Source organism: Nymphalis io, chromosome 15 (genome assembly GCF_905147045.1).
Source record: "Nymphalis io chromosome 15, ilAglIoxx1.1, whole genome shotgun sequence".
Lineage (NCBI taxonomy): Eukaryota > Metazoa > Arthropoda > Insecta > Lepidoptera > Nymphalidae > Nymphalis > Nymphalis io.
In genome coordinates this window covers 4,110,265-4,126,677 of record NC_065902.1, presented here as the reverse complement: position 1 = coordinate 4,126,677, position 16,413 = coordinate 4,110,265, and the positions used below count along the sequence as shown (strand labels likewise).

Below are 16,413 nucleotides of genomic sequence, written 5' to 3'. Positions count from 1 at the left end.
ATGCCGTATGCAATAGCCTTAGTAGCTAACGTATTTCAAAATATGATTGACTACACTAAATCTAGTAAGGATCACATTTCTAATAAGATGTTCTTAAAAGCTATGCATGACTTTGGACTAGAGTATACTTGTGTTGGGCTTGTACTATTTACGGGTGGATATTTGGGTACGGCTCTTATGAATGTTGCAGCAATAAATCAGGTATTAAAAATAACATATTCATATAGCAAAGGTATAAAAAATAAGTGTATTATTGGGCTTTAGTCTTTATATGTAATGTCCTCCAGACCGATTTCGGTCACAGCGGCCAATCTCAAGAGAGATTAGCCAACTGCGCAAGAGATATTATAGTGCACAAGTGTGTGCGCAAAAACAGGTGCACTCTCTCTTCCCTAGCTCTCATAATCCGATGGGACGGCTATCCGACACGACTGGAAAGAGTTTAGGCGCAGGACCAACGGCTTTACGTGCTTTCCGAGGCACGGGAGTGTACACACTTCCAACTTCCTGACTCCGGGCTGCTACTGAGAATTTTCTGAGAGAAATACTCAATAACTTTTTATTCGCCCGACCGGGGAATTGAACTCGAGACCTCCGGGGCTGCGTTTTGTCACCGAGCTGACATAGACCTTGCTCACACGCAACCTCGAGACGGACTGTCAATACTATCTTATGAAAGATATAGAGAGGAGATCGTTTTAGTACTTTTTATGTTTTTGACATATTCCTATCAATCATTAATTATTTCGTCTTTACTCTGCAGATATTTAGAATAAGAATTTCATATTTGAAAGCTGTACTAAACCAGGATTTCGCATATTACGACTTGCATCAAACTGGTGACTTTGCTTCGAAAATGGCTGAGTTATTATTAAGTAGTTTGTAGTTAAATTGATATTGTTATATGTAATTTACAACTTAGTACAGTTTTCCTTTTATGCAGGGATATGATAAAGTTAGAGGAAGGTATAGGTGACAAAGTATCGTCTCTAGTGTACGACACTGCAGTGGCACTAAGCTGTACACTGATGGCTTTAATCAGAGGTTGGAAATTAGCGTTGCTTTGTCTTTCTACCGCACCGATTACTTTCGTGCTTGTGGGACTGACTGGCAAGGTACGTACTTTATATTGGTTCAAAATATTTTGATCTATCCCTATACATAATGACTATGACTTAGAACTAACAAATATTATAGGAGTAGATTTGAACTCTGTTAAAAAATTAAGATAATTTCAATGATGTCTGAAAAAACCAATAATGAACAACAGATACAAAACTTCTGCCTTTGTCATGATCTTTTAACTAAATGTATTTTTTCTCTTCAATTATATTTGTATTTTAGATATCAGATAGCTTATATAAGAAGCAGGCACAAGCAAAAGGCAAAGCTAGCGCCATCGCTGAAGAAGCTCTAAGTTCAATTAAAACTGTTTACGCATTCAATGGACAACAGAAAGAAATCGAACGTTACAAGATACCTCTAGCAGATGCCAGAAGAATTCACATACAGAAAGGTACTTGTTATTTGTTTTTTAAGCTTGTTATATATTTAAAAAATTACAAACATTCTTTTATATTTATAAGTAAATCTAATTTTTGCCATTTACATTTCGAATAAATTTAGGTGTGAATAATTAATTATTTTAATGGTGTTCCTAATGAATATTATTTACATAAGATAACTTGCGGCTTATGCCGTTATGATTTACAAAAAGTTCCTTAAAGTTAATTTAACAATTTGATTTTGCTTAAGTTATTTATCGAGGAATGCTCAATTTTAGTATCACTAATCTTCTAATTATATTATGGGAGTCCCCATTGAGAAGAAGCTCACGAGCCGATATTTGGAAAAGTTATACTGACTATTAGTATTTTCAGAATTTTACACCGGTATGTCAATGGGGTTTCTGTATCTGTGTATCTTCAGCTCTTACGCTTTGGCCTTTTATTTGGGTATATATCTTGTAATCAACGAGCCTCAGAGATACAATGCTGATGTTATGTTTTCTGTTAGTATCTATTGTATATATATAACTACAACATTATTTTGTGTGAATTTCAATATTAGTACTAGCGACATCATGATCGTCCATTTTCCAAATTTACATACTATTTTCACATTGTTGATTATTTACATACCGTTGATAGCAAATAAAGATGCTGGCTTCTTATGTCTATAGGTATTTTTTGGAGTGATGACGGCACTGTCATATTTTGGTATGATAGGTAATCTAATGACCTCATTGGGATCGGCTCGAGGCGCTGGTGCTTCCATATTTCACGTATTGCACAATATACCGACCATTAACACTTTACAAGAACGCGGAATCAAACCGGACTCAATGGAAGGCAATATAGAGTTTAAGAATGTATCTTTCGAATATCCATCTCGACCTGGAATTACTGTAAGTATAGAAAAGTATTCAGGTATTTTCATAATATCTAAAGCCTTAACAATTTGTAAGAGGATTATGAGATGTGGACCATTTAGCGATTAAAATATTCCTGGTTGACTCTCAGGCTGTTGTTCTAGCACCAGGTTTACAATTACTTAAAATGATATGGGCTAAAAATTAAAAGAGAAAACTAACAGCTCATTAATGTCTAACTGCTGGGCAAAGTCCGAGTAGGTTTAGAATTAATCCTGGTGGGATTCATTCTAAATCCACTCAGGATGTTGCTCCACTGTGAGTCGATGGATATTTTTTTTGTAAAGTTATAGTTTGTATATATCCCACATCCAGGTTAAGTACTCCTCTCTTTTTTAGGAGAAGGTTTTTGAAGCTTATTCCATCATGCTACACGTAGCAGATTTTAATCCGCTACATACAGATTGCCGCACAATGTTTTGCCCTCTACTGTCGATTTAACGAATTAAAAATACAAATTAAACATATACAAATACTTTGAAAATTCATTACTAAACTTCTTAAAATATTTCGTCCCTTTTTAAAACAATTTAAGTAATTAGGAATATTCCAATCGAGCAAACGTATTGTTGTGTAGTTTCATGTAGGTATCAATAATTATAGATAAATATGTAGTAGGCACTTTAGGTTTTGAATGGTGTGAACATCAATATATCAAGTGGTCAGTCTGCGGCCCTGGTAGGAAAATCTGGCTGTGGCAAGTCCACCGTCGTTGCACTCCTATCAAGATACTATGATGTTGGTGGCGGTAGTGTAAGTCATCTAGAATTTGAGAAAATATTTTGTCATTATTTTTAAATACATGTAAATAGAGTTGATCATTATTTATTTATATTACATTATTAATGCTAATTATATGCTAAATACGGCTTAAAAAATTTTGGTGGTAGGGCTTTGAAGCCCGTCTGCGTAAGTACCACCAACTCATCATATATTCGGTTCGATGGGTGAGTGAGTCCTGTGTAAGACTACAAGCACATACTATTAGTTCATAATTAATTCAAATTTTTTTAGTCAATAATTATTAAAAAATATATTTAAACAAAAACTAAAGAAAATATTGCATTCATGTTGCTAACATATTCTGCATAAGTATCTAAAATACTTTTAGATTTTTAGTACTGAACTGCCTTTTGATTAATACTATAGTTATCAGTAATTAAAGGGCTCAGGCGATTACCTAGTTGGTACTTACAGAATATAACAAAATATATTTTTATAACTATAGGTAAGGATAGACGGTAATGATGTCCGTGATTTATCTGTGCGGTGGTTACGCAGTCAGATCGGACTGGTTAACCAAGAGCCGGTACTCTTTAATACAAGCATACGTGAAAATATTCGCTACGGCCGCGAAACATCTTCCGATGCTGATATAATGAAAGCTGCACAACAGGCTAATGCACACGACTTCATCATGATGTTTCCAGCTGTGAGTTCTTTTTTATAACATTAAGGCTATTTTATATAATGTATTAGGTCCTTACATATGAAATTGGCGTTTTGTACGGGAGGAATATAAAGTCATTTTTTTTTTGTAAAATATATTTAATTAATCAAAGTATGCACCGTTGTTATCTATGCACTTTTGCCATCTCATAGGTAAGTCATTGATCCTTTTACTAAAAAAACCATGGAGGCGAGAATCAATAAACTCCTTGAAGGTGGTTTGGACTGCCGCATCGGAGTTGAATTTTTTTCCTTGTAAGAAGTTGTCCGAATCCATTAAAAAGTGAGTGTCACAGACATTCCAATTGTAGCTCATCTAACTTAGTAGTTGTTTGTTGTGCAGTGTGTGGTCTTGCGTTCTTGGCGTTGCGTCGTGAAGCAGCAGTGGCCTAGAGCGATTGACCAATCTCGTTTGTTTAGCAGCTAGTTCTTCCTTCATGGTTTGCAGTTGCTGACAATAGGTATCTGCCGTAATCGTTTGGCCAGATTTTAGAAAGCTGTAGTGAATGACACCGGCGCTAGTCCACCAAAAACTTTTTCTGAGTCAATTTTCGTTTAGGGCAGGATTTGGCTGGGTCTCCAGGGTTCAGCCATTGCGACGAGCGCTTCCGATTATCTTACAATAACCACTTTTCATCACAAGTAATGATTCGATTTAAAATCCCTTCATTATTGCGTCGGTTGAGCAAAGTAACACAACAGTCGACGCGTGTTTGCAAGTTCGATTCACTCAATTCATGAGGTTCGTTCAAGTTTTTTTACCTTCCCGATTTGCTTTCAGTGGATTAATACAGTTTTATCACTTACCCCGAAGACTGCAGCTATCTCTGAAGTGCTTTGTGATGGATCCGCCGATCTCCGGCCGTCCGGGTTGGTTCTGAAGGTCGAAATTTTCAGATTCTTTTGCGACACCAGCGCCGTACACATGATTAATCCTTCGAGCTGTTTCTGCAGCACTGGTGCCACGGTAGAACTCGTACTCGTAATTATACCGATATTTAATGTTTTCCATTATGCGGTAATAAGCGACGCCAAATAAAAAAAATAATGAAGAAAAAACAAATGAATGACTGTTGTCAAAACTCAAATGTACCAGCTAAATGAATTTATAAATTTGAATTTGGAATTCTTAACTAAAGAGGAGATATTTCAGATCAAACTGGTCAATACGACAAAATGCTAATTTCATATGTAAGGACCTAATATTATATATAAATAAATAAATTATCTCATGTAAAATTTAGGAGAGCAGAGTTTAAACACACAACATCCGGTTAAAATATCTCCACAAGATCAACTAATCTATACATTGTTTTTATATTTTAATATTGCGCGTATGTAAATAAAAATCATATTTTTGAGATATAAGTATTAAAATATTTAGCATGTGGCAATGCACAACGTACGTAAAACTTTAGTTTTGTGATATGACGTCAATCCCCGTTACAGTTTGGTTTCAAGGTAGCAGCTGAAAAAACAAACGAAATTTACATAATAACATAGCATAATATTTAAAGTCCATATTTGGATAGAATGTTCATAGCAAGGAACGGTCGCATGCAGCGACATATGATTGCAGTCGACTGTGTTTCTATAATAATACAGCTTATTGTTTAGCTTAAAAAATACCTACTAACGAATCAAAACACAAATATGTTTCATTTTATTAAAGTAATTGATAATATTAACGGATTATGGTAAAAAGAAACAAAATGTCTTTAATACATTGGTTAAGTTTTACAAACTTTCAGGGTTATGACACTTTAGTAGGAGATCGTGGTACATCACTATCAGGAGGGCAGAAGCAAAGAATAGCTATTGCACGCGCCCTTGTGAGAAATCCTCGCATCCTTTTACTAGATGAAGCCACTAGTGCTCTCGATACGCTTTCGGAATCTAAAGTACAAGATGCGTTACATGAGGTATATTTTACTTGATTTATGATATTTAAAAAACCACAAAATTTAATATTAAATGTGCACTTATAATATTACTCCTTGTTTTAAATAATAAAATTAAGAATAGCCTTTAATTAGTTGTAATAGTGATTTATAGCTTTTATTATTACGCGGCACGCTCTTTTTAAATATAGAATATAATAATAACATTTAAAAAAATAAGTAATTTTTGTGAATTATTCTTGATCCAGGCAGCGAAAGGTCGAACGACTATAATAGTAGCACATCGTTTATCAACTATACGAAAGGTTGATGTTATTTACATGATGAAAGAGGGACAGGTGGTAGAGTTGGGAAATCACGAAGAATTGATGAATCAAAAGGGCCTTTACCATAGAATGTTTAGTACATCTGAATTTGTCGATATAAACAAACCAGAAATGCCAAATGACGTCAATAACGGTAAGAGATCAAAAATACAGTTTCAAGTTATGTAAAAAAAATTGAGTTATATTACTATTTAATCAACAAACGAATCGTATTTTTTAAGCTCATGAGCCAATCCGAAAACTGACAGAAATATCAAAAAATTCGGTGGAGGTTATCGAAGTAAGTGCAAAGTAATTCTTCACAATTTATTTATGACACTTATTTTTAAATAAATATAATGGGTAATAATTTTCTTATTAAGGATATCAAAGAAAAAAATGAAAAAACGTCTCTATCTTTTTGGCAAGTGGTAGCGCTTAATGCGCCTGAGTGGAAGACTGTCGTTTTGGGCAGTTTGTGTTCAATGATAGGCGGTTTTGCTATGCCATTATTTATAGTCGCCTTCGGTGATTTGTTTGGGGTAAGTATAATTTATATAATTTGTTCGATTAATTTATTAGCCCGCATTGAAACAGCGTGGTGATACAAATTCCAAGTCTTCTCCGCAAAAGGAAAAGAAAACTATGCCCAGTTGTAGAAAATTTACTGACTGTTATTTTATCGGCCTAACCTATAAATGTTATTTCTCTTTTTCTGTCATCCTCATCAGTAATCTACAATTGAAAGTTATTATTTTTATAGTATGGCAGACCGGGAATTGGGGCACTTGATGTGTGAAATAATAATTATCCCTAACATAACTACTACACGATTAACATTGGGCACTAAAATTTCACGTCCTTTGTGCCTGTAGGTATACTGGCTCACTCGCCCTTTAAACCGGAACACAGAATACGTAAGTATTTCTGTTTGGCGGTAAAAATAAGTGATGGGTGAATAGTACCTTTTTTTTTCGATGGAAAAACGCATTACGTGTTTCCCCTACGGAAACAGTGGGGGGTATGTGGGGCTCGCCGGTGTCCAAGGCGCCGAGTGCGCCCCGAACATCGGAATACCCACTAAAAAACCAGCGGTACCCGTCTTAACGAGGAGCGCCACGGGATCGCTTTTGGCATGCTACCGTGGCGGGGTGAATTGTACCTGCCCAGGTTGGCATATACAAAATCACCAAATATTATAATAAAATAGTCTATAAATTTTCATTCTATTCTGTTACAGTCTATGGCTAATCCGGACCCCGAACACTTGATAAATAAAGTGAAAATTATTTCATTTGTTTGTATTTGTATCGGTTGCGCAGCAGGACTGTCTAATTTAATCGAAGTAAGGCTGTGTTGTATTTGACACACATTGAATTTTTTTTTTGTTTTTTAACTGTATTCTATTAAGATAGAGCCCGAATGTCATCCCACTTTGTTATGTGAAACATTTTATTATATGTTTAAACATATGTATGTGTATATCAGGTTTGAAATATATATAAATAACCTTTTAATGCTAAAAATAATTATGTTTTTGTGTATCAGAGTGACTGTACAAAGTATCAGATCAGCGAACTCGAACCTTTATGCGTAAATTATAAATAGTCGGTTTATCTTTACGTCAGAATTACTGGCAAATTTTAGATGTATTGTAGATATTTTGTATATCCGTTATAAATCCGTTTTTTTTTTAAATAATTTTATTGTTTATTTTATTCGCAGACATACTCCTTTGGCAGAGCTGGTGCGTATCTGACCGAAAGACTACGCTTGTTGATGTTCACTCACTTGCTGCGCCAAGACGTTGCTTATTTCGATGATCGCGCCAACTCTACGGGAGCGCTCTGCGCCCGTCTCTCTGCTGAAGCTGCATTTGTCCAAGGCGTAGGCATACACTTACAAATACAACAAAATTTAAATTATACGATTTTGTAAATATTATTTTATATATTGAGATATACTTCGTATTTCAATATAGTATTTATTTACTATATTGAAATACGAAGTATATCTCAACTCTTAATATAATAGAATATATTTTATTAACATTCAGAACAGATAAGAAAACGATTAATTCTAAATCAACTAGCTAACGTTTTTCAGGCCACAGGTCAACGAATTGGTATAATATTGCAAGGTGTGGGCTCTGTTGGTCTGGCGTTGGTCATAGCCCTTTGGTTCCAGTGGCGCGTCGCTCTAGTGGCGTTATCGTTTCTCCCGATCATTGTCTTTGTCATCTGGCAGCAAGGCGTAGCCACTGATAAGGAATCCTCAGGATACGCAAAGAGTCTTGAAAACAGTACTAAGGTACAAATAATTATAATAATTAAAATAAATAATATTGTTGTTTGCTTCTATTCATTTTTTTATTAGTTTATTTGCTTGGTGTTGGAAATACAAAGTTTGAGTTTTAATAATTTTATTAAAATATTTGTTTAACCTCCGCTGTATAAACTTGATGTACATAAAAGTAAATAATATAATATATATTATTTAAATTAACTATTTACAAAATAGTAATATACTTCGTGTGTTAGTGATATAACGTAAGCATTATTATATTATATAAGCTCATAAGCGTAAGAGAAATTAAGAGAAGTTTATTATTCAAGAACAAAAATTCACTCACACGAGAATCTAATGACGTAATTTTCTTATATCAATATTATAATTATCGGTGTATTTATACAAAACAAAAGGGATTACGGAACTAAGATGTTATGTCCCTTGTGTCTGTAATTACACTGGCTCACTCACCCTTCAAACCGGAACAAAACAATACCAAGTACTGCTGCTTTGCGGTAGAATATCTGATTATTGGGTGGTACCTACCCAGACGAGCTTGCACAAAGCCCTACCACCAGTAAAGCCCTATACTGGATTTCTCATGAAATAGTTGTCTGGTTAAGCTATTGTAAAGTAGTTATTCAAAAGTGATAACACAACGGCCTGGTTTGGGGCGACAGATCGCTGTGGAGGCGGTGTCGAACATCCGCACCGTCGCCGGGCTGGGTCGCGAGCGAGCCGTGGCGCGCCAGTGCGGTAGGCGACTGTCCGCCGCACTGGCGCCTGCGCGGCGCGCTGCGCACTGGCGCGGCGTCGTCGGCGGCCTCTCGCGGTCCATATTCAATTTTGTAAACGCTACTGCGCTCACTTACGGCGGTCAGCTAATCGTAAATGATGGAATTGCATACCAGAACATACTAATGTAAGTTTTATCTACACCGAGTACATGTGTATATTGAATAAATTTGTAATTATACTAAAAGAAATAGCCTATAAATGTCTCCCTGAAAGTCTTTGTAGATTGTAATGCTGCGTTGTAACAAACATTAAGGCGCATTAAAATAACATTATCGTATATTTTATTAAGAAATTAAATATATATACATCAGAGACACAGACAACACATTTTTGGAGATACAAATATAATAAATATAAAAAAGTCTCCCTGCTGGGCTAATGTATTCGATTTTGAAGAGGTTAGTAGTTTATTCCACCACGCTGCTTCAATGTGTGTTAAGCGAAACACATGTAGAAGATTTGCATCCGATACATGCAGGTTTCCTCACGATGTTTTCCCTTTGCCGCCAAGCACGAAATTATAAACGCAAATTAAGTACATGAAAACTCAGTGGTGCTTTCCCGGGTTTGAAATTTTAATCTTAATCTCAAAATTACGAGCTCTAACCACTGATCCATCTCGGCTCATTTCTGGATTCTAAATTCTGTCTATTTAAACAGTTCAAATTATAAACAAAGTTAAATTTTTTTTTATTTCGTAGATTTGCGTAGTTCAATAGAACAATTTAATTTTTTGATTTTGACGTTATTATAATTACAATCAGTGCTACCCAAGCATTGCAAATGGCATCGTCTCAGGTTCAGAATGCATTTGCATATGCGCCCGATTTCCAGAAGGGTACAAAAGCAGCTGCAAGAATCTTAGAACTCCTAAACACCAAGCCTCTTATTACAAATCCTGACGAACCCGTAGATGTATTTGTTAGTATTTCTTTTTTATTTCTGTTTATTTGTAAATTTCCTAATTAAAATAGTTGTTACTCACAGAGAAAAAAAAAATTGACCAAATATTTTAAAACATATCTATTTTTTAATTATTTTATAGAAAGCTAGTGGTGATGCTAGCTTCAGAAGAGTTCATTTCAAATATCCTAACAGGCCAAATGTTGCTGTTCTACGCGGCTTAGATTTAGAGGTATGACGAATCATAGTTACGTACTATTTATTTCTTTATCTCTATATAAAAGCATGTTCTTAAATTAATATGTTTAGTTTCATGTTAGCATAGGTATGTTTAAAAATTAGTTTTTGCTTTTGTTGGTATTATTTGAGTTGGAATCAAAGCTGATACTTGTGTTGGCACTTATGTGAAAATTTAGTGCTTTTTGCATAGTGCTATCAACGTGCCATAAATGGCGCGCGAATCGTAAAAAAACTTAAGAGGAAATTCAGGTATTAGTTAGTATGTATTATAAATATATAAGGTATTTTTTTATTGGTGCTAGTGCTTTGTGCAACCGGAACATGATAAGTGGGTGGTACCTACCCGCGGTACCACCCACTTATCATGTTCCGGTTTGAAAGGTGAGTGAGCCAGTGTAACTTCTTCAGGCAAAAGGGACATAACAACTTTTTTCTCAAGGTTCGTCACGCATTGGCGATGTAAGGGATTGTAAATATTTCTTATTGTGCCAATGTCTACAGCGGTGGTAACTACTTACCGTCGGGTGGCCCCTTAGGTAGTTTGCTTAACTATTATAATAATTTAAAAAAAAATCTTATTAAAAGGAAATTAGTTTCCCAAATATGGATATATATATTTTTAATACAGATAAATCGCTGTAAAACCATTGCGATTGTTGGTCAAAGCGGCTGCGGGAAAAGTACAGTAATTCAACTGTTACAGAGATATTACGATCCCGGCGATGGTACCGTCGTAAGTTTTAACTTATAACCTTTCATAAACAGAATGTTTTACCTATACATATAACAATAAAGACGAAATACACGTGACACTTATTTTTTTTTAAAGTTCGCCGTTGGAAATCTTTTTCCTGAGGTCTCTCTGTTGTGTTATGTAAACAGTTGACATAGTCTTATAACAGTGCAGTTTGGATTTAAAAAAATATGTGGTTTTCTTATTTATTTAAAAGTATTTTAGCGTAAATTATAACATTTCTCTAAGTTGACAGAATTTTATAGTTTTTATTTATATTATTCGTTAGTAAGGCAAATAAACGATACTAATATTTTTATCATAAATTCTTTGCCATTCTGGTGCATTCTATTACGGACCTGTCAGGAAAGCATTCTCTCAGCGAACGTTTATAAAAGAAACCGGACCGGATTGGACATTAAAGATATTCATAATTGTCATACACTTTAGGACCTTTTTTTAACGCTGGAAAAACGCATTACGCGTTTCCCCCACGGGAACAGTGGGGGGGGGGGTATGTGGGGCTCGCCGGTATCCAAGGCGTCCAGTGCGCCCCAAACATCAGAATGCCCACTAAAAAACCAGTGGTACCCTTTCCGTCTTAGCGAGTAGCGCCACGGGATCGTGCTACCGTGACGCTCTGATACACTTTAGGACTAGGTGAACCTAACGACCCCTCTTTTATTTCTTAAGAAATATAGTCTGTCTGTGCCGTATATGGGAGTAATGGATGAATTCTCATTAGCTAATCCGTTATATCATTACGGTACCTGCCTATATATATGCTGCTTATACTATACCGTTATTTCATTGTTTATTATTGTTTCACAGATTTTAGATGATGTATCTCTTAATAAACTGCGCCTCAGCGATGTACGTGCTAGTTTCGGATTAGTAGCCCAAGAACCTGTGCTCTTTGACCGCAGCATTAGCGAGAACATCGCCTATGGTGACAATTCGAGGGTAGTGTCAGAAGAAGATGTGATCGAAGCGGCAAAACAGGCGCACATTCACAATTTCATCGTTTCATTGCCACGGGTAACTTTGAATTCATTTTTTAGGAAATTCATTAGGAAATTGGAAAAATTAATAATAACCATCATCATAGACAACATTTTTTCTAAAATAGATTACGTCAATTCTATGGTTAATAGTGTATTCATAATTATAGCATAAATGATAATGCAATACAAACTGTAAAAAGTAGGTAGAGAAATATAGGGGTCCTGTTTAAAACAAATGTCAATTTTTCATTTCACAAACAACTTGACTAAATTATGATACATAATTGTATTAATGATTTAATAGTTAATTAGATTGTAATATTACAATTTTATAAATTAAACTTTAACATTCAGCGCGAAGTTGAACATATTCCAACTGAGTGTTTGTCAAGGGATATTTTATAAAACGAGATGTTTGCAATTGTCTATGTATTACTTACTTATGTATGTACTGTAACTAGCAGAATTCAACTGAAATTATCGTTTGTCATACGTTTTTTATTAAACATTAGGGAACCGGTATTATATTGTAATTACGTAATTGTCCCCGTTATTGGATTTATTATTGTTTTTCGTTTGTTTTATTAAATTTTATTTTTATTGATTATTTCATACGTTCATTTTTCCCGTTATTTAATAACAACGAAACGTTTCTTGAAACTAAATTTGAAATGATTATTAAACTAATGTTATTGTTTGATATTATAGGGTTATGAGACTGAAATAGGTATGAGAGGTGTACAGTTATCCGGGGGTCAGAAGCAAAGAGTAGCAATAGCAAGGGCTCTCGTACGACATCCCTGCATACTCCTACTCGATGAAGCGACAAGTGCTCTTGACAATGAAAGCCAAAAGGTATACGATTACAGTACCCATCATACCACGACGTATACGTAGTATATGATTATAGTACCCATTTGTTTAAAGTGAATTATTGTATAATTTAGTATATAATTATTGTATATACTAGTGAATGGATGCTGTGGTTTCCTGTAACTGAGGGAGCACATAGGCTTATAACTCACATAATGTATTTAAAGCTTGTCATGTGTATTCCTTCTTGGAGATCCTATTAAAATAAAAAATAAAAATATTCTTACATATACCTAATACTTATCTTTAAAAAAAAATATTGTTAGCATTGTTAGTTTTACTTTCAATATAAGCGTTATATGTAGACCCTTTTTATTAACGCTGGAAAAACGCATTACGCGTTTCCCCCACGGGAACAGTGGGGGCTCGCCGGGCTCCAAGTCGCCGAGTGCGCCCACATCAAATCTGAATACCCACTAAAAACCAGCGATACCCTTCGGGATCGCTTGCGCATGCTATCGTGTTTATGGAGACCCTTATTCTACTCTTGCAAATCCGAAACGGCTAGCTAGCAAATATATAAAAGATATATGTATATAAAAAAGTAAACATAAATGTCTGTGGGAGAGAATAAATAAATTTATTGTTATTAAAATATTCCTTCAGAGGAACCGCATAGTTCTGGAAACGCGTAATTATCGCTGTATCTGAACTCACGCTAATTTTATATCTCTCCTGATCGCATGATCCTAAAACAAATAACATTAATACGCTATCTGATGTCCATATATTTTAACCATATATGACGAGCCGGTTGGTGTGGTTGGTAGATACTTGCCATTCACCTCGAAGCTTGTGGGTTCGATTCCCACCCACAACAGACATTTGTGTGCATGAACATGTCTGTTTGTCTTGAGTCTGGGTGTAATTATCTATATAAGTATGTATTTCCAAAAAAAAAGTAGTAAATGTAGTATATCAGTTATCTGGTTTCCATAGCACAAGCTTTGTACAAGCTTAATTTGGGATCAGTAGCCGTGCGTGAAAAAGGTCACGGGAAAAAAAGTATATAAAATATATATATATATATATATACTATTAACTCATTCATTGCAAGTGCAAGATAGATATCCAGTCCATTTTGACTATGGATAAATAATAATCAAATTGTGCAATGGCGTATCGTCCGGGACCGTCCGGAAATTCGCACTCCTCTCCCTCTATTTGAAGCATTAGTTTAAATATTTTATTGAACGAACCTAATGTATATCGTACAACTTATTGAAAGTCAAGGTTAACTACCACGGCTTCGGAAGGAACTCCAACCTTCCATCTATGGAAAGGAAATGTCTCAAGGAACCCACAGGTAGTTTGTCTTTTAAAATGTCAGAATGTTTACAAGGCATAACCTTATTAACCCTAGGTACATACAATAATAATTATTAATAACAAGTATTCAAGTATTTATTTACCAATTGAATGTACAAAAGGATCTTAAATTATACAACGAGTATGACTCATCTGTTACGCGCTGTTGAATTTGTATATATAGCGTGATTCAGAATCATAAAATGAGAAAACCGTTTTTATTTTACAAATTAAATGAACGTTCACTTCGATGACTCGATATTTTTATGATATTGTATTACTTACTACTTAAGAAGTAATAGAAGTCTATTAATGTATAGTTTATGAAACAAATCTATTTATTATCACGAAGTCAATTGGTCTATAAAGGAAATATTCAAAACTCTACCAACAAAATTAAAAACAAAGGTGAGCTGAAACACACAAAACATCTAGAGCACTAGGCCATGACAGGTATTAGTCATGCGTGGAGAAGTTAGGTAGAGGCTATCAGGAGGCCCATACAATTTTAATAAGTCATAACAATTACTAATTATAACTAATTTTATAATTAGTTTCGTAACGAATAAATGAAAATCTATACTTATAATAAATCTGTAACTTCGCTATCTGTACATGGAAGATATAAAAGTAAAACTATTACCGGAGGCCTTTATCAATGCAATAGAATCAAAACAATATTTGTTAGAATTTTTGCCTGTTTATCTGTGCGTTTGTGCTCGCTAATGTTAGCAACGGCTAAACGGATTTAAGTGCGGTTTTCACTTATGTATTGTGGCTTATTTCACTTAAAATTTAGTGTTCATTTTGTTTCAATCGGTTTATAAATAATACAGTGATGTCAATTTTAAGAATAACGTCGAACATTTATTTGATAAAATTGCTAGAAAATAACTGTTTTTCCAAGTTGAACTCAGATCGATATGATCAATATTAAATAGGGTTCAGCTTATGCTGATATATGTCGGTTAACTGTCTTAATATTTCTATCTTTTAAGGTTGACTATAACCTTTTGTATAATAATCAAATTCTTTCTAAAATAATGCATTATTTGCAGTCATTTTTATAAAATATTAATTTTTATGAAAGATATCGAGATAAGACCATAGGCGTATCGTTTGCAGTCACAATAAATAAAGCACAGGGAAAGACATTCAAGTATGTCGGAATAGATTTAAGGGAATGATGTATTTCTCATGTATGATTCCATTTGTATGTTGCCTTATCTAGATCCGGTTGCGGCCAAAACCGAATAAATACTAGTATCCCACGAAAATAAAACTTAAAATGTTGTATATACTGAAATATTATCTTAATGATTTTTGAAGTTATACGCGGTTGAAACCTCGGGCATAGCTAGTAAATAAATCTAGTCATTTGAGCTTGTTGTGTCCACTCTAAGAGGAGATGGGTTTTACGAAACAATTTAGTGTTCTAATTACAATGATGATATTTTATATATACCTACTAACCGGTTTTGATCTGATTGATTTTAGGTCGAGTCCGAGATGCTGGGCATAATTACAGCAAAAAAAGTTATTAATACGTAAATATATACATCATTTGTTTATATTTTATAATTTTGACCAATTGTTATAGTTGGTTCAAGCAGCGCTGGACGAAGCAGCAGTCGATCGCACTTGTGTGCTTATTGCACATCGCCTGACCGCAGTGCGAGACGCCCACGCAATATGTGTGCTCCGCGAAGGGCGCGTTGTAGAGTACGGCACGCATGAACAGCTCATTCGACTCAGAGGACTATACTCTAACCTCCTCATAAAGGGACTCTAAACAAAAAGTTTCTATTATATTTAAGAATAGAAGTATTCTTAAATATCCTGTTTATATTCTTAATATTCATATTTTGTACTTCCTTTCGTTTTTTGTTAACAATTATTTGTAAATTATAGAACAAAAACAGATTTTGACAACAGTCCTGATGACATATACCTATGAAATATTATTATGATTTTAAATAAAGTACAATTATTTCAATTTCATCTTTCTGTGGTTGTGTATTATAAGCGTAAGAAGTAAAAAATAAATTTTAACTATTTTAAAAATTATTATTAACAAGTACTAATTCAATAAATAACTAACTTGTCTATGGCCAGTCGCACTATGAAGGCAGACAAGGCAGCATGGTAAGGAAACTGATATTGAAAAAGAAAGCTGGTA

At 34.5% G+C, this 16,413-nt stretch overlaps 1 protein-coding gene across 1 annotated transcript; it reads left to right on the top strand.

Moving 5' to 3' along the window:
- On the top strand, positions 1-16,026 carry LOC126773932 (ATP-dependent translocase ABCB1-like). Its single transcript, XM_050495191.1, has 22 exons — positions 1-201; positions 764-864; positions 944-1,115; positions 1,345-1,516; positions 1,881-2,011; positions 2,183-2,407; positions 3,059-3,184; positions 3,660-3,863; positions 5,632-5,802; positions 6,030-6,240; positions 6,329-6,387; positions 6,470-6,628; positions 7,327-7,431; positions 7,812-7,973; positions 8,193-8,396; positions 9,056-9,297; positions 9,938-10,088; positions 10,219-10,308; positions 10,945-11,049; positions 11,881-12,087; positions 12,762-12,908; positions 15,835-16,026. The coding sequence occupies exons 1-22, from the start codon at positions 1-3 to the stop codon at positions 16,024-16,026; spliced, it is 3,537 nt and encodes a 1,178-aa protein (XP_050351148.1).
- Positions 16,027-16,413: the final 387 nt, after the last annotated feature.

What these genes read in the sequence shown, in the direction of transcription:
- LOC126773932 (XM_050495191.1), top strand. Translation starts at nt 1, where the DNA reads ATGCCGTATGCAATAGCCTTAGTAGCTAACGTATTTCAAAATATGATT. An exon ending in TACAAGATGCGTTACATGAG is followed by an intron (nt 5,803 to 6,029) that starts GTATATTTTACT and finishes TTCTTGATCCAG; the next exon opens with GCAGCGAAAGGTCGAACGAC. An exon ending in GACTGTCTAATTTAATCGAA is followed by an intron (nt 7,432 to 7,811) that starts GTAAGGCTGTGT and finishes TTTTATTCGCAG; the next exon opens with ACATACTCCTTTGGCAGAGC.